Below are 22224 nucleotides of genomic sequence, written 5' to 3'. Positions count from 1 at the left end.
GTGGGGAAAGCCAACCCACCATCGGCGGCTCCCCCAAGTCACACCGCCGTCCGCGGCACACGAGCCCGCCGTTCGCGGGAGATCACGCTGCTTTCCGCGGCTCACCTACCCCGCCGTTCGCGGGAGATCACGCTGCTTTCCGCGGCTCACCTACCCCGCCGTTCGCGGGAGATCACGTCGCCGTCCGTGGGGAAAGCCCACCCACCGTCGGCGGCTCCCCTGTTCACGCCGCCGACCCGCCTCTGACTCAATGCCCGCCGACCAGCCTCTGACTCAATGCCCGCCGGATTGCGCCCACCCCCCCTCCCTGATAGAACTGTTAAGGCTCGGGACAAGCCTTTCAAGGAGGGGGGAGTACTGTCAGGGTTCTGTCGTGTGTGTCATGTGTTCCTGCCCCTTGTGTCCATATTTGGTTTGTTTCCTGTCCTTGTTAAGTGTCATCATTAGTTAATTCTTGTCTAGCCGTGTTCGTCTCGTTATCTATGATTTACCTGTGTATTTATAGTTCTGTCTGTTCAGTTAGATTTCGTCTGGTCTACTCGTTACTCCCCGGATTTTGATGTCTGTGTCTTGCCCTGCCTTGTCTTGCCCTGCCTTGATGTCAGTAAAGTATGTTATTTGAGTTTATATCCTCGTCTGCGTGTTCCTGGTTCCTCCCTCGTGTGTGCACCGTGACAACGTGGAGGACTATAATGTGATAAGAGCTCGCTCAAGTACTGAGGAGCTAAGCCATTCAGGGCTTTATAAGTAATTTAACAAGATTTTAAAATCTATACGATGTTTGATAGGGAGCCAGTGCAGTGTTGACAGAACTGGGCTAATATGGTCGTACTTCCTGGTTCTAGTAAGGACTCTAGCTACTGCATTTTGGACCAACTCTAGTTTGTTGATCAAGCGTGCAGAACAACCACCCAGTAAAGCATTACAATAGTCTAACCTTGAGGTCATAAATGCATGAATTAGCATTTCTGCATTTGACGTTGAGAGCATAGGTCGCAATTTAGATATGTTTTTGAGATGGGAAAACGCCGTTTTACAGATGCTAGAAACATGGCTTTCAAATGAAAGATTGCTATCAAACAGCACACCTAGGTTCCTAACTGATGAAGAAGAATTGACAGAGCAGCGATCAAGTGTTAGGTTTTTTAGGTCCGATAATTAACACCTGTTTTTTCAGAATTTAGCAGTAAGAAATTACTCGTCATCCAGTTTTTTATATCGACTATGCATTCCATTAGTTTCTCAATTTGGTGTGTTTCACTAGGCCGTGAAGAAATATAGAGCCGAGTTTCATCAGCATTATAATGTATTATAATTGTTTTTATGATTATTTATAGGAATATTAAATATAGGATTATTTATATTTATTAAAATCCTTTAATGCACAGCTAGCCGTTGATTCTCCCGCTTATTCCATGGTCATTTGCCAAGTTATAGACATGTTAAAACTTGTATTGCTCTTTGCAGCGCAATATTTAACCAGAAGGCTAAAAATTACGGTTATTTTTGTCAGTTACGGCTCCTTAGCGCTAGCATTCTGCCAGCTTCAAATCAGACACAGAGATGAAATAGTGCGGTAAGACTACATTTGAATGAATTATAGCATGTATTTCAATTAATTGTCGATTGAGAGAGAGAGAGATGACAGTTGTGTGTACCTGCTTGCAGCGTCTGCACGTCTCTCTCTACAAACAATTAATTCAAAAACAGCGATTTTATCACCTTGTTGCTGGGGAATGTAATGTAGCCATCTAGTATCTTTTTTTGTATTTTAGTAATAAAAATCGCAGGGAAGCGTTGACAACAAGTTTATGTGTGTGTGCAGCACAATCTGCAATCTCCGAACTCTCTCTCTCTTTCTCGCTCTGTCAGTGTATATGTGTGTGTGTGAGCGACCGAGTGATGCGTGTTGGTTATAGTGTGCATCAATTAAATCAGTGCATTAATATGGTACGGTGATTAAACTGACCTGGAACTATCTGTGCAGTTAAAAGAATTTAATCAACACTGCCAGCCAATCAGAATCTAGTATTCAGACAGACCATGGAATAAGGTTTGTTTTTGTTTGTTTGTTTCGTTATAATGCCTTAAGAATACCTTTATAAATGTATTATAAATATGGGCTTCATAGAAAGCCCATAGAAAGCTTCATAGAAAGTGTTACCAAATTTCACTTTGAAAATCCCCCCCCCCCCCCCCCCCCATTTTCAATTATTTTAGTTTATTGAAAGGTTAGGTATTTGTGATTTAAAAAAAAAACAAAAAGGGATGCAGATTCGTTTTTTCAAACTTCTTTACAAAGGGTATGATTGTGTGTGTGTAATATATGTGTGTGTGTGTAAAATATATATATATATATATATATATATATATATATATATACACACACACACCCACGTATGTATGCATTTAGGCCTATGTATATTTTATACACATACATACACACATACAGTCATGGTCAAAAATATAGGCATCCTTGGTAAATATGTTCAAAGAAGGCTGTGAAAATTAATCTGCATTGTTAATCCTTTTGATCTTTTATTTCAAAAGTTAAAATTCAAAAACATCTAACCTTTCATTAGATAAGAATTTAAGATGGGGGGAAATATCTTTATGAAATAAATGTTTCTCAAATACACGGACACAATTATTGGCACCCCTAGAAATTATGAGTAAAATATCTCTGAAGTATATTCCCATTCATATTCACAATTTTGAGCACTCCAGGGTGATTAGGAACATGAAATTATCCAGCCATGGCTTCCTGTTTCACAGAAATATAAATAGGAGGGAAAACAAAGCCCAAATTCCCTTAATCATTTAGGGGTGAGTTTAAAATATTCTAGCGGACCCCCAGAGTGAGTTTTTTTCAAGGCGACCGTTATTTTAGAACTTTTTGCCCTACTGTTTCCATGGCGACGCCTCATGCTTGTCACGTGACACACCGCGGCCACAATAACACTGTATGACAGATGGATCGCTTTTGATTTCGTTTTTTCCTTTTTTATTCAATATATTCACAAACTTGCTTACCATGTCATGGACAATTTGATATTCCGATTCTCAAATGTGTAAATGAGTGCGTTGTGTCATTTAAACACCTTTATAAATGATCTTGAACGTGATCTGTAACGTGAGATGGGCGCCGCCATGTTTGTTTGAGCTGCAGTTCAGAGAGTCCTGTCAGTCGGATTTACAGCATGTGAATTCATCAATTTCTCCCGAAATACATGCAAGTAAGTGGCCGGTGAACTGGGAGAAGAATAGAGCAAACTTTATAGTTACTTACACTATGTGTATCTGATATGAATAAAAGACATCAGCAAATTAAATTTGAGTGGATTGTTATCGTTACTTCCATAGACGTGTGTATTTTTCAAGCTCTAAATGTATTGTTTTACTAGTACTTATGTGTATTGAAATGTCTGAAACCTAAAATATGCACTATGTGGTTAAGAACACTGTATAGTTGTGATAATTTGACAAGAGCAGTGCCAGCAAACGCGCGAAACCACAGTTAGAATTTGGCAGTTATGCGAGGTCACTGAACGTTCTAAAACCCTTATGTGGGAACGTACTCCCAGGGGCACGGAATTAAAAATCCCATATGTGGGACCATACCGCTCAAAAGGTTAATCATCCATCACAACGAGAAAAACCAAAGAATATATTTCTGATGTGCAGCAAAAGATAATTGAGCTTCAGAAATTAGTGAAGTGGCTTTAAGAAAAGAGCTATAGCTGTGAAAATTCCCATTTCCACTATCAGGGCAATAATTAAGAATTTCCAATCAACAGAAAATGTTACAAAACTGCCTGGAAGAGGATGTGAGTCTATATCGTCCTAATGCACGGTGAGAAGGAGAGTTTGAGTGGCTAAAGACTATCCAAGCTTGAGAGCTGGAGAATTGCAGAATATAGTTGAGTTGCGGGCTCAGAAAACCTTTAAAAAAATGATCAAATAGCACCTAGATCACCACATGTTGTTTGGGAGGGTTTCAAGAAAAATTCTCCTAGCTCATCCGAAAACAAACTCCAGCATATTCAGATATCAGATACGACTGGAACTTCAAATGGGACTGGCTATGGTCAGATGAAACAAAAAAGAAAAAAAAAAAAAAAAGATATTTAACAGCAAACACTCACGATGGGTTTGGTGAACACAGGGATAAAAAGTACCCAATGTGTACAATGGAATATGCAGGTGCTGGTCATAAAATTAGAATATTATGAAAAAGTTGATTTATTTCAGTAATACCATTCAAAAAGTGAAACTTGTATATTGGATTCATTCATTACACACAGACTGATATATTTCAAATGTTTATTTCCTTTAATTTTGATGATTATAACTGACAACTAATGAAAGTCCCAAATTCAGTATCTCAGAAAATTTGAATATCAATTAAGACCAATGCAAAAAAAATGATTTTTAGAAATGTTGGCCAACTGAAAAGTATGAACATGTACAGCACTCAATATTTAGTTGGGGCTCCTTTGGCCTGGATTACTGCAGCAATGCGGCGTGGCATGGAGTCGATCAGTCTGTGGCACTGCTCAGGTGTTATGAGAGCCCATGTTGCTCTGATAGTGGCCTTCAGCTCTTCTGAATTGTTGGGTCTGGCGTATTGCATCTTCCTCTACACAATACCCCATAGGTTTTCTATGGGGTTAAGGTCAGGCGAGTTTGCTGGCCAATCAAGAACAGGGATACCATGGTCCTTAAACCAGGTACTGGTAGCTTTGGCAGTGTGTGTTTTGAGTTAATTAGCTGATTAGAGTGTGGCACCAGGGGTCTTCAATATTGAACATTTTCACAATATTCTAATTTTCTGAGATACTGAATTTGGGACTTTCATTAGTTGTCAGTTATAATTGTCAAAATTAAAGGAAATAAACATTTGAAATATATCAGTCTGTGTGTAATGAATGAATCTAATATACAAGTTTCACTTTTTGAATGATATTACTGAAATAAATCAACTTTTTCATGATATTCTAATTTTATGACCAGCACCTGTACTGCTGTATTTTTAATGTTGTGGGTCTATATTTCTGGTGGGGGTCCTGGACATCTTGTTTAGACACATGGCGTCATGGATTCTATCAAATACCAACAGATAAAAAATAAATAAATAAATGACTTAGAAATCTTATTGGCCATGTTTGGATCTTCCAAACACAAACCTCAAAAACAACACAAAAATGGTGTCACTGAGCATTCCAGTCCTCTGACCTGAACCCTGTAGAAAATGAGTGGGGTGAACTGAAGATAAAAAGCACCAACATGGAGCTGGGAATGTAAAGGGTCTGGAGTTATTCTGGATGAAGGAATGGTCTCTGATCTCTTGTCAGGTGTTCTCCAACCTCATCAGGCATTATAGGATAAAATTTAGAGCTGTTAAACTGGTGTTTCTGTTGCACGGAGCTGAACTGTTGCAGCTTGTGCAAAATGAAAACAAAGTCACACTAGTGGTGCACCAGCTTAAAATTACGTGCTTATCAGAGACACGAAGGCTACTACACGCATTAGATTAGTGACAGATGGACTAAACAGCGAAGCTTTATTTCCACCAGAGAAATGCCTGTCGAAAATGTGGGACCATTTTGGGTACACCAAGAAGTCATTTAAATATTGCTGTAAAAAAACTAATGCTAAAGAGCGAATACATATGGGATAATGCACGGCTAGCTGTATATTGAATGATTTTAATGCACGACATGAAGGCAAGGACCACCTGACGCGACGCTACGGCTCGTTAGCTCAGCATTCTGCCCGCTTCAGATCAGAAAGAGATTAAATAGTGCGGTAAGATCACATTTATTTGAATTAATTAATTATATTTAGCTACTTTAATTATTCGAGAGAAAAGGAGAGAGAAGTGATAGTTGCCTGTGTGAATTAGCCTACCTGTGTCTGTGTCTCTCCAGTAGGTAATTTCATTTATTTAATTAATAAAAGTCACGGGCAGCGTTTTCAAGACGTTTGTGTCCTCCTGAATGAATCTCCGATCTCACAAACCAAAACAATAGACATGATTTTCTCAGGCTACATGTAAAATCATATGAATTATTATAAAGATTATTAAAATGAATACTGTGACGAGTCGGCTGCCTCCCCCCTGTCCATCATCACCACCCCGTCCCGTATTCGCCGCCCTTCACCAGGCTCCCGACGGGAGTGGGTGTGTGAGAGAGGAGGGGCGCTGAACACGCAGGGCTGGGCGTGAATAGAGCCTCATCACCGCCCGCTGTTTAAACGCCGAGCGCGCCTCTCCTCGGGAGACCGGTCTCTTCCCCATGCATGCACGCTGGTGTCCTCGTGGGTCCAGGAAGGGTGCGTCGAAGGGCGGCTGACGGGCCAGGATGCCGGGCCGTCGAATCCCCCAGAGACGCCGGGACCATAGTAGTAGGAAGGAGCCGCGCAAGAGACACCGCCGCCACTCGCTCCCGGCCCCGAGAGGGGAGCGCGTGCGGCCACCGGACTCCGCCCCTTCCCTGGATCCTTCCCTGACAAACACTACCCTCCTTCACTAGCCCCGCGGCACAGCGAGGACACCAGGTTCCCTGTTTGTTTATTTGGACACTTTTCCCCTTGGACACGTTATTTTCCCTTTTTATTGTTTAATAAAAACCTCTCCGAGGCTTGACGCCACACCCACTGTGTCTGTCGTTGGCTCCTCCCGCCACAATACGTATGGATGACAGTTGATTACAGTAATATTTCACTTTATTTCCATCATTAGTAACAGTTTCCCCTGTGGGATAAATAAAGGTAATATTAGTTGTATATTAATAATACTTCATTGAATTTATTTACTATTCCTGTTGTAGTATTATGCATAAGTAAAAACCAACCAAGATTTTGTTTTTTACCATGTTTCCAAATTCTCTACCCCAGGTACAAAATAAATGTAAAGAATGTGCAAACTGAAAACATTAAATACTTTTGTGATCTATTTCTTATTTTCAAAAGAGAAATACTGTCATGGATGTTTACAGAGCAGCGGTCACCTTTTTTAATTCTAATGGGAGAGATGGACTTTTGTTTGTTGTTTGTTTATTATTATTATTTTGTGCTGTATTGTTGGTTACTGTGTTATTGCTGTTTCAAAAGCCAGTAATAAATAACACTTTAACATCTAAAGAGTGTTCATGTGATTTTATACATTATTAAATGTTAGGAAATGAATAAATGCATAATAATCGTCATAATCGTAAAACCGTGATTATTCATCAGACAATAATCGTACCAGCAAAATCTATAATCGTTGCATCCCTAATACACACACACACACAGTCGTTGACCTTTTTTTTTTTTTAAGGTTTTCTGACCCTGAGACTCAACTATTTTCTGCAACTCTCCAGCTGTGTCTCACATGTGAGTTTCCCGTTTTTCCTTATTTGGTCAGTTTCCTGTGTTCCTTCATTAGTTAATCATCCTTCATTCTTATCACCCGAGTTCATTAATCTTCTCGTTTGCTTCTTTGGTTTTTTTTTTTGTCTTTATAAGTCCTGTGTTCTGCCTTGGTTCTTTGTCTACTGTTAGATGTCTTCCTAGGTTTGAAATTATTAAAGATTGTATTGTTCAAGAGTATCCTTGTCTCCTTGCTCTTTCATCCCCAGCACACCGTGACACTGTGGTCCTTGGTGAGTCTTTAGCCACTCAAACTCTCCTCCTCACCGTGTATTAGGACGATATAGACACGTGTCCTCTTCCAGGCAGTTTCGTAACAGTCTCACAAGAATTTCTAGGGGTACCAATAATTGTGTTCAACGTGAATTTTAAAAATCTTTTATTTCATAATGAGATTTTCCCCCATTTTCAATTGTTTTAGCTCAATGGAAGGTTAGATTCTTGAGATTTAAAAAAAAAAAAAAAAATCAAAAAGGATTAATAATGCAGGTTTATTTTCAGAGCCTTCTTTGATCATATTTACCAAGGGTGCCAATAATTCTGACCACGACTAATAATAAATATATTGTGACGAGTCGGCTGCCTCCCCCCTGTCCATCATCACCACCCCGTCCCGTATTCGCCGCCCTTCACCAGGCTCCCGACGGGAGTGGGTGTGTGAGAGAGGAGGGGCACTGAACACCTAGGGGTGGCGGCGTGTGATGAGGCGCACCTGATGTGAATAGAGCCTCATCACCGCCGCCGTTTAAACGCCGAGCGCGCCTCTCCTCGAGAGACCGGTCTCTTCCCCGTGCATGCACGCTGGTGTCCTCGTGGGTCCAGGAAGGGAGCGTCGAGGAGGACTGCCGCACCCGTTAGGCGGCTGACGGGCCAGGATGCCGGGCCGCCGAATCCCCCAGAAGCGCCGGGAACCCAGGAGATGGACGAAGCCGCGCAATTGACGCCGCCGCCACTCGCTCCCGGCCCCGAGAGGGGAGCGCGTGCGGCCACCGGACTCCGCCCCTTCCCTGGACCCTTCCCTGACGAACACTACCCTCCTTTACCAGCCCCGCGGCACAACGAGGACACCAGATTCCCCGTTTATTTGGACACTTTTTCCCTTGGACACTTTATTTTCCCTTTTTATTGTTGAATAAAAACCTCTCCGAGGCTTGACGCCACGCCCACTGTGTCTGTCGTTTGCTCCTCCCGCCACAATATATATATATGTGTATGTATGTATACATACACACTCATGTAAGTGAGGATCGCAAAATAAAGTACACTGTTACATAATATACCCCCCAAAAATTCATAAAGTGGACTACCAGTAAAGTACATAAGCAAAACATGGTCAGGTCAAAGTGTCAGAATTTTTTTTATTTAAGTGGTTTTTCTTTAATTACTAATGTGACCTTTTTACACCACAAACTGAACAAAATTAAGCATTGCTCGGTAACTGGTTGACCTAAATTGGTACTTAAATTTAACAGCTGACAGCTATTCAACCTAATTCATTTGTGAGACAGTCCACAAAAAGGATGGCCAAAACCAGTGAATTATGAACAGATTTGAGAGGAAAGGTAGTCAACTTCTACAAGGAGGGCATTTATATCAGAAATATAGCAAAAAGATTAGATATGCGTAGAGAGACGGTCTTTTCCATTGTGAAGAAATTTAGAGACTGGTGAGGTGAAGAACTTGCCTGGTCATGGAAGGAAGTCAAAAAGCTTTGTGCTGCTGAAGTCAAAAAGACCATTGGCAAAGAGACATAGGACGTCGGCGTTGCGTAATAAGTGACGAACGCAGACAGAGAACAAAAAACGCCAGTCATGAATTAGAGATACAAACAGAGGATTTGTAAAGAAAAATATCGGAGGATTTCGATATAAGCCAAGAGGAGACTGGTTTTCCTTTGCTAAAGTAAGGAAACTTTGCTCCTATAAAGAAACTCGCAAGGCTAGCATATCTCAGAGGCTGCGCATAGGTCCTACGTCATCTGCTGGAACACCTTGTGTATGACAGATACCAGAAGTGAGAGAACAGTGTTTTACATTTGAAATATTTATATTTTTCTTATGAAAACGCATGGATTTGCTACAGGATGCCTTTATTCATGTCCCAGGGCTGTGTGAGGCATCTTTTTATTATGGATGATTGCACTTTATTTAATGAATTGTGGACAGTAGAACAGAAACACCCGCCGACTTCAATGATAAAGCTTGGAATAGCCAGTACAATTTTTAATATAACTCCGATATGATTCGTCATATACACCTAGGATGCCTCGAGGGCGAGTAAAACAAGGCTAATATTCTTTTTTGGGTGAACCCTTTAACATTTCTGGCAGTGATGGCAAAACTAAAGTGTGGAGAACCAAAGAACAAGCCTTGAAACCCCAGTGTCTTATTCCTACGGTAAGACACAGTGGGGGTAATGCTATGGCGCCGGGCTGTATGGAAGCTAGTGGACTAGGTAAACTACATTTTATTGATGGAACTATGAATTTGGAAATGTATGTGGAAATTCTCCAGAGACAGATGTTGTCATCAGCCAGGAAGCTCTTGGGCCTTCTTTACAGTGTGTTTGGCGTCGTTATCATGCTGAAAGATGTAAAGAAGGTTGGTGATTTCTTAACGCAGAAGCAGATTAAAGTACTAAACTGTACTAAACCCAAATGAGCAGGGACTCTGGGAAGTGATGGAGCAATGCCTCTGTACTTCCAATTTCTCCCAACATGGGGACAGGAGACTTGTCAGTCAATAAATGGGAATTTATTTTGAAAAAGTAACCCAGATATTTTCTTGTAAAATAAAAAGTAATGCGTTACTTTACTAGTTAATGTTTGGTTGATTGTAATCCATTACATACCTTTCTATCAAAGTTATTTGATATAATCAACATGATTTGTTCTGACAGTTTAACTCGGAGTTGTTGTCATTTTATTACCATTTTCTATACTAAAGCGAAAAAACTGTGATAATGTGAGAAATGTTGAATGTGCCTGAATAAATTATGCAGCAAAATCCTCACTTTTTTTTAATTAAATGTAAATTAATGTCCCAGTCACATTTTCTTTGTAAAATAAACAGTACATTAGTTTTTTTCTTAAACAGTACACAGTTGTTGTTTTTTACATTTTACATTTATTCCAAACTAATAACTCAAGGCTTAGTTACTTAAGGTTACGTCTCGTGGAGGTAGGGAGAACGCAAGAGTCTTAAATTAAAAAGAGAATAGATTTTTAATAAACAAAACGTAGGGTATACAAACAGACGGCAACCAAGTAGCAACAAAGTACAATGGAAAAAGGCAAATGGTGAACTGAAGGTTTGAGTAGGGGAGCAAATGAAAGGATAAACAAGTTAATTCAGCAAACACATGTGAACAGAATGATAATTAAGAGACTAATGAAGACTATGTCAAAGAGAAATAGGCTAACTGAAAACAAACTCAAAACAGAACATGCACGTAACACTTAAGGCTTTACTTACTTTTTATTAGTCTTCCCATTAATGCCATTATATTGTTCATTCAGAATAATTCGCCAACGTGGAATGTGCATGAACGCAAGAGGCGAGATTTATCACATGAAGCAGTCATAGCTGGTCATAATCAGTCATATGGAATAATATTGCGATGGAGGCATGCGTCCTCATGTAACTTTCACCCATTCATTCTTAATTACCCCATTCCAAACCCACACAAGCTTATAAGTCAGTGGGCTCAGGGAAGGCAAGATAGACTTGGACTCCCGATGTAACTTTACCTGCTGTTGTCGCTGTTGGACAGTTTTACTTTAGAAAAAAACAAATGATTTATACACTTTTTGCATCATATATTGTAATATTTGCATAGTTTTATTTTTGTACTGTGATTTTATTTTTTTCTGCGCTGCACTGTCTCCCTTGCCTTCTTGTAGGAAATGCCCCATATATGGGCCATTGTATGCAAGTATGTATGCAAATTGTGTGTGTGTGTGTGTGTGTGTATATAATTTATTTTTTTGATATTTTATTAGATTTTTTTAAATTGAGGTAAATCAATAACAATTGCATTTTAACAGTATTTGAAGTGTAATTTGTGAGATTTGTTGTATTTTGAATCCAATTTTTCTTTATAAACATCTTAGTTGATAATTTAGTATACTTTATTTTTGACAAAACATACATTTCGGTAGTGACTGTATATTTTCGGTAGTTACAGTAATGCTTTTGTGCCAACCACATCACAGAATTTTAACTTGCATAATAAAACACTACAAAAATTAAAATAACAAAAAAAAAAATGGCATAACTGTACTAAAATTTAATTTATGTCCACATACTATTAGGATTATGTATTCCCTTTTGTCACTACCGAAACACTGATTACATGTTTCAGGCATGACTGTTTCGGTAGTGACAATTTTATAGTAGATCATTTTGAACCTAACTCTAAGCTGCTAATCGGCACATGGTTAGCTAGCACAGTTTTGAACAGTGGTACACATATAAAAACTAAATGTTATGGAATAACTCCAAAAAAAACAAAAGTGTGTTTAATTGCAGAAAAAAAGGTGTGCAGTAATGACATTCCTTAAAATTATACACAGATTTTTCAGTACACATTTACCTCAAAATGATAGGGCCTTTCTACTCACCACGTAGCTATGAGAGAGGGGGTGTCACACTTCGGCTACTGCTACTGTGTAGGAACAAGGAATCGAGGATACGTCGGAGATATTCACAAGGAACAATCTTTATTCATCCAAATAAAGACTAACAGACAGGCATGACTGCACACGTAGCATGGGGAACAGACGTATAACAGCAAACATGAAGACAGGGAAACACAGGGCTAATAAACGGAGAAAACTAGATAATTAATAAAATACACCTGGAACTAATGAACTAATAAACCTAAATGGGGAAAGGACCAGGAACTAACCAAATATGGGGGGGGGGAATAAATTTAGGGGTATAGTATTTTTTTTTTAAAGAATCAAAAAGATACATTTAAACATAAAAATGGAAAGAAATACAAAAAATACTTAAATATAATTTTCCTAAATTGAAATTTAGGGGTTAGGGTTCAGGACAGCCACCTCCCAATTGAAAGTGCCCAATAAATCATGATTTTATATATATTAAGCTTACTAATAGATAATAGAAGGATATTAGTAAACATCTAAGATTTAAATACTTAAATGCTTTTTAAATGTGTTTTTGGATGTGGGACAGCAGTTTTGACCAGTTCTGTAGAATGGCCCATATGGTTATATAAAATATAAAATATAAAATATAAATATATATACTCAGAATATAAAAATCAATAGCCAGACAACCTGCTTATTTTAAATTTCTTTAATTATTCATAGATTTCTCATTTGACATTTAGTCTGCGTTCAACTCAGAATTACATTTCTTAAAAGGTATTAAAAAAAGAAAAAAAAAAAGGATAGTAAAACCTATCAACTGTACAGTAAATAGTAAAAAAAAATAACAGAAAAGTTCAACGTTTTGCCCCAAAAAAAACAAAACAAAAAAAACATTCTGGAAACACTAAAATATACACAAAGAAATTTAATTTCTTCCAAAAAACGAGCACATCATCCCTGAGAACATTGCAAACCTTCTGTCAGATACTATTGTCTGCCCTGAGCGAACAGGATGCTATACAGACAGATGGCACACCTAAAAGTCAAAATTGTTTTATGTAATAAAATTGTAAAGGCATCACTTTAGGTCAACATATGAACTAACTCATTCTTTGAGACATAACTGGCTCAGATATCTGCCTCAGACTGGAATCGGCAGGTTGTCCCTAAAACAGGAAGCTCGTTGGGGAACTGGGTAGCTGCATAGATCCTGATATATTCGAGCCATCTGATCACCACCCATGTCATCTGAGATTTCCAGATTCCCGCTGCTGTACTGGGATCGCCGGGCAGTCACTGCATCCACCAACTGCTGGCAGTTCAATGCTGTAATCTGTTTAGACAAAGCATTAGGTTATTGCTATGTTTCATAGTATCTTCAATACTGGTTATTGAGAATATAAACAGAAAAAAATATATAGTCTTTTATTGACTATGAATAAACTAAGGTTCAATTAGTTAATCCATATTTACAGCATTAATTAATCTAGGTTAATGTGCTTTTAGAAATCTACCATTGTTTATTCATGTTCATTCATACTGCATTAAATGTCAATTTATACAACTAACAATCTATTAGGAATATAATGTTCTTTATAATAATTACCTGGACAATGATTAATTTGCTCTTGACAGTGCTGAAATCATGAAACTCTTCCCCAAAACAGAGTGTGACAGTGGGCTCCAGAGACTGATAATGACCCTCCTGATATAACTGCAGCACTGAAGAAAAAAAAAAAAAAAAAGTGATTTGCGATAAAATTCTTATCCATTTATTCAATTAGTACATAACTAATGAATCAGGTCAACTGCATTTCAAAAATAGTTAAATAAATAAACTGATAATGATAATGTTATTAATGACCTTTAAGTACCTTATATACTGACACACTTGATTTTACTTCGTAAAATGCAATTGTGAAGTGTATTTCAGCAGTCTTGTACTGAAACAGACTTTCACAAAAAAAAGTCTGGAGTTATAATATATCTGGGAAGATGTTTGTTTACCTTGCAGGAACCTGGCAGTGTCAAAGATCTTCACCACAGCATCTCGCTCCAGTTTACAGGGGTTGGGGTTATACTGAGGGTCCTGGCCACTCCAGAACACTCTGCTCTGGCACAGACGCTTGATAAAAATGCCCTCTCTGTTAGCGCGCAGCAGTACGCCACGCTCTAAATGACTGAAAAGTTTAAGGGTGATGTGACGCTGACGTTCGTTCTCAATGAGATCAGCAGATGGGAAGCGGATATTCTGGAGGCTGTCTGGTCCATACAAGAATCCGCTAGCCAGAACAGGCTGGCAGGGGGAGATACGGCAACCCTCTGGATGAGTGGTAACCGTGCTGCCCACCAGCCGACCTCCATAATAGAAACAAATCATCATCTGAGAGAATGCTGGAGACAGGGAGAAATGTGTGGTTAAAAGTGAAGCAATTACTGATGTAAAACAGGGTTCCAAGGTGTTCCATGACTTTTCCAGTTAACTAATATATATATTAAATATAATGGTATTATTCATTAATCACATGATTTACAGTCATTTGCATTGGCTTCTACCTCATAACAAGCACCACTATATGTCATAAAGCTTAATGTATATACACACATTTTATATTTATTTATATACTTAGTTATTTGCACTTCTGGTTAGATGCTAACTGCATTTCATTGTCTCTGCACTTGACTCTGTACTCTTCACAATGACAATAATGTTGAATCTAATCTAATCTAAACATGAAAAAGTAATTCTGTCATGGGTTCTTAAGAGTACGGAAACTATGAGATGTGATTAAAAACAGAAAACAAAAAGTCCTGAACAAATGTTCTAATATCAGTTTATATAAAATAAATTCACAACACATCAGAATCTACAACTCGTACACAACAGAAATGACATACCAGCATTGAACGTACCCGCAGGATCTTGATGAACAACAGCCACTGTAAATATACATAAAATGCATAAACATGAACACAAAAAGTAATTAACAAAATATCATTACCTACCACTACAACAAGAAAGAAAGAAAGGAAGGGAGCAACACAAAACACTAAGTCAGCAACTCTGACGGAAGTTAGTCAATCTCACGCTAGCCGTGTAGCACATAAATCTGCAGCCAAATTATTTTTGCATTTTCCATGCATTACTTTGAAAACAGTTTTCATGCAGACTTTTAAGAAACCAAAAATGTACTCATGTTAAAATTACTTTTATTTTCTTAAATATTCTTAAAATATTAAAAGTCACAAACAGTTGTACCGTTGTGAGATCCCTGCTGCCACCATTCCTGCACTGAAGGCATGTTACTGCCTTCATCAAGGGGAGAATGACTACGCTTCAGGATGCCCATGTATTCATCATTTGGAGTCTGCACATACAGATTATGTAGAAATAAGACATGAGTCAATTATTGCCACAATCCACACTAAACCTTTATTCCCCCTCAATACCTTCATCATTCACCCAAAATGAAAATTCTGTAATTAATTACTCACCCTCATGTCATTCCAAACCTGTAAGACCTTTGTTCATTTTCGGAACACAATTTTACTAAGCTACGAGAATACTTTTTGTGCGCAAAGAAAACAACAACATCATTTTTATGAGAAGAATTGCTTAATAAATTATGTTGCTGTTTTCTTTGCACACAAAAATTATTCTCGTAGCTTCGTAAAATTACGGTTGAACCCCTGGTGTCACATGGACTATTTTACAGTTGACCTTGCTAAGTTTCTGTGTGTTGATTGTGGTAATATCCTTGCTGTCTATGGCGCGTCAGAGAGCTCTCAGATTCCATCAAAAATATCTTAATTTGTGTTTTCCGAAGATGAACGAAGGTCTTACAAGTTTGGAACGACATGAGGTTGAGTAATTAATGACACAATTTTCATTTTTGGGCGAACTAACCCTTTAACAGGTGGGTAAATGATAATACCTCTTTAAGAAGTTCATCCAGGTTTGGTGAGCAGCCCTTTTCAGTATCAGTGCTGCAGCCAGAAAGGGCAGAGACTGTGACTTTACCCACTACAAAATAAAATATAATGCCACTAATTAACTTAATTTGTAAAGACATTACATAATATGACATAATGTACATAATATTACATGATAGTTAAATATTAAATGGTCATTCTGTAGAGTCACTGACCTTCTATTAATGCATATCTGCATAAGAATTTGCCTCTGTGCTATTTCTAATGTTTCTTGGAAAAGTTAAAAAAAAAAAGCACACACGTACACTTCTGTTCCTCCTCTGGCACAATCCGGTACACTTTGTAAGGCTCAGAGATGTCAAGCTGGGATCGGTCAGTAACTTCCTCAAAATCTGGGCTCTTGTTGAGTGCACAGCGCAATCTGGTCTTCCATGTCGCTGGTTCAGCTTTATCCCCCTCCTTAAACTTCCCTTTAAATATCGCCCACGCCTGTGAAAACACATGCTTAGTCAGATATCACCACAACATCTGAATTGCTTTCAAAAAATAGACTTGTAAAGTAACTGAGGGGCTGAATACAGGGGACATTTCATCGTATCTTAGAATAGACAAACAGTTGCAGGGCATCATTAATGTAACAACATAAAATATCATTTAGTTTAAAAATGAATTTACCAATAAATTACACTATAATTATATATATTAGTAACATTTTAGTTAGAAATTACAACTAACCAATTACTAATTGCTGAATAATTACTGTAAAAATAAGTTTACATGAGCGTGAAAGCCAGCAATGTCAAACTGTGACAAAAGTTCAACAGGGGTAACTGTCCATTAGTTCATTTTAAAGGAATTTAAAAGAAAGCATTGCATTTAGATATATTTGTGTCAAACTTTTGCCATTGTCTAATTAAATTATCTAAATAACCAGAATCTTATCATCTACATATTACAGAAGTACATAACGTTACTTTTATCAAACAGCGACAACAACAACAAATATTATTAGTAGTAGTAATCTTAGTAAGTTAATAGTAGCAGCAGCAGCAGAACTTTCTATAGACTAAATTATAATAAAAGAATGCTTACTTTGAAGATGGACGCATCCACCTCCTGGTTGTAGTCTTGTTTTCCTGCATGTTTCCAGGGGATTCTGAACATGGTGCGGTTCTCATCCTCCCATAGCAGTCCATTATAGATGTTACTGTTGATCTGTTCTATAAGCCACTGTTTCAGTCTGCGACCACCCGGATTCATCGCTTACACTCTTACTTAACTCTAAAGACGTTACAGCGGGCTGATGAGGAATATATAATTTACATTCACAGCATCCACACCGCTTTATTTATGAAAGACACCCGCTCAAGTGAGGAACAGAGAATGTCATGACAGAGGATTGGCCAGCGCAGCGCCCAGGCGTCCAATCACTATGCCTTAGGTCTGGCGACTTATGAATATTTAAATTAGATTCTAAGAAGCGGAGGCATTTACAAGAAATTTCTATCCAGCTCTGGAGGTGTGTGAAGTGATCTGAAGGGAAAGAGGGGAAAGGGACTTTACAAGTTCATACGGTTTATGTTTGAAATTCCTATTCATTAAACTCCAATCAACCAATTCATTAAACTCTCCTGAATATCCCACAGATGGGGTCATGAGATAAATCTTATTCGGATATACTGTATAAACTGTAAAACATTCCGCTCATGAAACATAATTATATCATAAAACAGTTATCTATTTTATCCTACATGAAACATGTTGGAATGTAGATTAACATTATTTCTAAATTAGCCTACTTTTTATATATATATATATACAAACATATATATCTTTATATGTAACTATCACAAACAATGACTTAAATGATGGATGTTTATCATTGGAGCATTTATAGATTTACATTTATGCATTTAGATTTAATGATGAATGGTGAAATAAAGCCTGATTGTAGTTGCATGTTCTGAAATGGTTAACATCCCATGTCAAAGCCACGTCTAACCTGTTGTCAGGAAGTTTAAAGATCATGTGGAAACCATAAAAAGCGGATCTTGGAAAGGCAAGGTTGCATGCTGGTGGTGTGTTTGAGGATATGAGCACAGGTAGTGGTCATCTTCTCAAAGTTCTCTCTTTAAGACAATGTGAGAGGAAGTTGAGCATGACACGACTCAAATCAAAACAATTCATTCTTACAGATTCAACAGTAGGGGTAGGCAATAATATAGTTAAATTGAATGCTAATACACTACATATATAAAACAATATACTTTATGTATGTATTTACAACCTGGTCGTTGGGAATTAAAATCATTGTTGTTGCTTAATTGTATATTGTTTGCAAATCATCTTGTAAATATTGTGCAGAACAGTGAAGAACTGTGAAAAGGAATAAGCTGATACTGCAGTGGCAGCAAGGGAATAATATAACATTTATATCTATGTGTTTGTTAATTACGAAGTTACTTTGTTGTTGTTATAGCTAAACCAGATTAATCACTTTATATAAGGCATCCACATTAAAATAATAGTAATAGGCAAACATAAGCTGTGGTTGAATTGTTCCATGGTTGTAATAAAATATCTAACAAACTGTTTTATGTATTAATTTATTTATTTTTAAATTACACTTTAAATTGAGCAAAACAAAGTTCATTCATTGTCATATTGGAGGTATGTAATCTTTCTTTAGAGAGAACAGCGGTACATACAGTACAGATTTTGATAAATCAAAAAGCATTAATCATTATGTCGATCATAAATCATCGAACAGTCCACATACTGCATTCAATAAGGCTACTTTAGTGTCGTAGTGTTGCTGCTGTTCTGTGTATAGACTCAGTAAAGCTTCGACTTGTTCCAGATCTTTAAAGGGGCTGGGTCTGTAGCTGGTCCGCAACCATGCCTGGTACTAAAAGAGAGAGAGAAAGCATGTGCTCAAGGCAAGCAAGCATTTATATAACCTTCTCCATCATCAAAACCAGAACAAATTGAAGGTTGTGGTATGACTCAGAGACAACGGAGTTTATTAGTATAGTTTCAGTTGCTATGGATGGTTTGATGCAGAGACAATAGGAAATCATAACATTTTAAGTAATTTTTGCTATGTTTTATATGCTATGTAACATATGCTATGTTTTCCCTATGCCTAACTGAAATTGTGTTGTCAGAAGCCATTCTCTGTTGTACTGGGGAAATCTTAGTGACTCAATCGCATTTCTTCACATAAATAAAAGCTCAAACGTTGAGTGACTATCTTTAATTTGCTCATTAAAAGGACAGCCCCATGTAAAGATGTGCTGGATGCTATTATAGGCTTTTCTGGAAACTCTTAAGGCTCACAAGAAATTCATTTGTTAGAAATCAGTTTCACTTTTGATCACAGTGCCTTGAGCTAATGTCAAACAAATGTTCTTTGGCCAAACCAGAATCATACACCCATCATTAAGTGTAACTTAATGGTGTTAGAATTTTCCTAGGAATCCCATCAGGGGTTTTCTTCTGGGAATGGCATCGCTTTGTTTCAATAAAAAATCTGCCTTAGTAATCCTATCCTCACATCATCCACCTATCATCAGCAGGTTATTTTCCATAGAAAAAAAAACAAAATCAGACTAGAAACACAGCTTGTGCAGCTATGTCTAGTGCAGCTATGTTATGCCTTGAGAAGTACTGTGGGAATTCCCTGGCACATTGCCTTGCTCATGTACTGTGCTGGAACAGAGTGGGAGGACAGACATCCGGTTACTTTCCAGGCAGACTGTCTTTACTAGATTAGGCTTGCCACACAACTTGTTTTACATATTGTTCACTAGTACAGCCGCATACTTTAGCAGTTCCATTTCTGGATCATTAAGATACAAAATAACTTAACTGACTGCCAAAAAAAAGTTATGTTGCGTGCATGTGTGAGTTTACAAAGAGTATCAGATATTATTTTTCTATACGTTTTTGTTGTTGTTTATATTTACATTTTGAAATTAAGTTGTAAAAATAAACAAATAACAAAACTGTACAATACAAGGAATTGGCAAATATCTGGTATGTGCAATATCTTTAACGCATTAAAAGTAAAGTAAATTTAGGAGCTGGGCATCAGACTATTTATTTGCTGCATAAATGAACAGAAAGACACAGAACTGATTCTCTTCTGGTTATTTATCCAAAGCAGTTTCACTATGAGAGTAAGCATAAATACTGACATTTCAAAGTAAATCACCCCACTCCAAATGGAAGTGTTCTTTAATTCTTGTTACAAGTGTGTCTTTACTGTTGCATGTTTACTGTGAGTGGAATAGAAATTAGCAAACTAATAACAGCCAGAATAATCTGTGACCACTTACAGCACCTTGCCAAAACACATTCTGCATTCTTCTTTCTTTCATTGTTACAAAGATTGTACACAGGTCTATCTGTCATTTCAATCTGAAGACCCCAACATTTCAGCTGAAATCTCTATATGACTTTATATAGGAACATTAGATTCAGGTCAAATCTATGAAGACAGCTCCTTAGAGTCCCTGCCAAACCACCAATAGTTCAGTCGTGGTCATCAGCTTCTCATTCAAGATTTTCATTACAAAACTGGACTATTGCAATGCTCTACGGGCCAGACTTCCAGTCAGTGTGACTAAACCTTTGCAGATTATCCAGAATGCAGCAGCATGTCTGGTTTGCTCTAGCTTGTGTACTGATTTATCTTATACTTGAAACCTGTCATTGTGTGCTACAAATATTGTTTGAAATTATGCTAAATTGCTTTAGATTTTCCCGTGCAAAGAAAAGAAAGATGTCAAGTTATTTTTTTAAATGAAAGTTAAATTCAAGTAAGTTTTCCATGCATGCTACTCTATTTCCATGTACACTATTATCCATCTCTATAGCGACAGTCAACAAAATGAACCCACGACCGCGTGAAAGAATTTCACTAGCAGCTGTAAAACACATTACATTACATTTGTATGCTACTACTAAATATTGCAGAACACAGAAAGTGTGTCAGGTAAAAAATAATTACTAAGTTTGTTTGTTTGTTATTATTAAAGGTGTCCTATTATGCTCTTTTAAAAAGTCTTGGTTTTGTTTTGGGGGTGTACTAGAGCATGCTCTCATATTTTCGAAAATCACATTATTTTTCACATAATTTACATTATTACAATACCTTTCTCCCCAGCCTGACACAAACAACTCGATTAGTTCAGGGCTTGATGAATGCCCCGCCCCTTGCCAGAACAGCAAGTTCGTCAATATTGCCATATCAGTTCAGACCCCGAGAATATTGAACAAGAGGATCGACAGAGCCTTTGCATGCACGGATATCGCAAGACATATTAAAGTGGTAATGTTATAGTTGTTGTTGTTGTTTTTGTTTTGGCTAAATCACGTTTTAGATAGGATGTCAACAAATAACTGCATGGACTATGTACAGATAAGTGCAAAGGTAATATTTATTATGTTTATTGTTCGTGTAACGCCACACTCTTGCCCTAGTTTAGACTGTTACTTCTCCCTCTGCTTCTATGGTTACTTCCTGTTTGGCGGCCATATAAAGAGGGCCATGCCAAACAGGCCTTTGCGAAGTCTTGTTCCGCTGTATTTGGACATTTCTGAGCGTTCTCATTATCTTGTTTTTGCCTTGCCTGTGTTTTGGACTCTGGACTGTTCTCTTGGTTATTGATTGTTTGCCGCCTGCCTTGACCATTGCCTGTGTTTCTGTTTACTCTCTTGCCTTGCCCTGGATGTTATTGTTTGCTGGTGATCGACCCTGCCTGCCTTGACCACGATCTGTATAATAAAGCTTGCGTTTGGATCTTATCCCTGTTGTCACGCTCCAGTCCTCATTACATAAGACTTCGCCTACCACAGATCCAGCAGCTTTACCATCAACCATGAATCCTGAGGATTGTCTCGTGCGCCTCCGTCAAGGTGAGCTGCCCATTGAAGATTATGTGGCTAAGTTTTGTGAACTTTCCTACCAGACAGACTTTAAGGAAAGCTTCTTGAAAGACATTTTTCGGTTTGGACTAAGTAAAGAAATATCAAACTTAATGCCACGAAATACCCATCACTGGACTCTTACTCGTTATATTGATTTTGCTTTGTGTTTGAGTGGCTCTGCCTTACTGTGGTGACTGCTGATGAGGAACCCGGCTACCCTCCGGCATCCTCCACACCAGAGTATTCGAACGTCAAGTCTGGAATTATTCACGTCACGTCAGTGTCTACACAGCCTGCTCATGTCATTCCTGCCAAGCCAAGGC

The 22224-nt window shown here is 38.0% G+C and overlaps 2 protein-coding genes across 3 annotated transcripts in view; both read right to left on the bottom strand.

The window, feature by feature from the left end:
• Positions 1–22224, bottom strand: part of LOC306842964 (uncharacterized protein) — a 405022-nt gene that overhangs the window by 222113 nt on the left and 160685 nt on the right. The gene's annotated exons all lie outside the window — the stretch shown is intronic.
• On the bottom strand, positions 12733–17338 carry irf8 (interferon regulatory factor 8). 2 transcript variants are annotated; one of them, XM_079374075.1, is made up of 8 exons: positions 17060–17338; positions 16273–16456; positions 15970–16058; positions 15294–15402; positions 14948–14974; positions 14042–14428; positions 13641–13756; positions 12733–13367 (listed from the first exon to the last, which is right to left on the bottom strand). In XM_079374075.1, exons 1-8 carry the CDS (start codon positions 17225–17227, stop codon positions 13176–13178), a joined length of 1272 nt encoding a protein of 423 aa, XP_079230201.1. In that variant the 5' UTR covers positions 17228–17338; the 3' UTR covers positions 12733–13175. The 2 variants fall into 2 exon arrangements, with proteins under 2 accessions (XP_079230201.1, XP_079230200.1); XM_079374074.1 differs by having other exon boundaries at positions 14933–14974; positions 17060–17326.

This window comes from Barbus barbus, assembly GCF_936440315.1.
Source record: "Barbus barbus genome assembly, chromosome: 23".
NCBI classification, from domain to species: domain Eukaryota; kingdom Metazoa; phylum Chordata; class Actinopteri; order Cypriniformes; family Cyprinidae; genus Barbus; species Barbus barbus.
This window is presented reverse-complemented; position numbering and strand designations above follow the sequence as displayed.

What these genes read in the sequence shown, in the direction of transcription:
- irf8 (XM_079374074.1), bottom strand. Translation starts at nt 17,227, where the DNA reads ATGAATCCGGGTGGTCGCAGACTGAAACAGTGGCTTATAGAACAGATC. An exon ending in TGGATGAACTTCTTAAAGAG is followed by an intron (nt 15,403 to 15,969) that starts GTATTATCATTT and finishes CTGTATGTGCAG; the next exon opens with ACTCCAAATGATGAATACAT. An exon ending in GCAGCAGGGATCTCACAACG is followed by an intron (nt 14,975 to 15,293) that starts GTACAACTGTTT and finishes GTATATTTACAG; the next exon opens with TGGCTGTTGTTCATCAAGAT.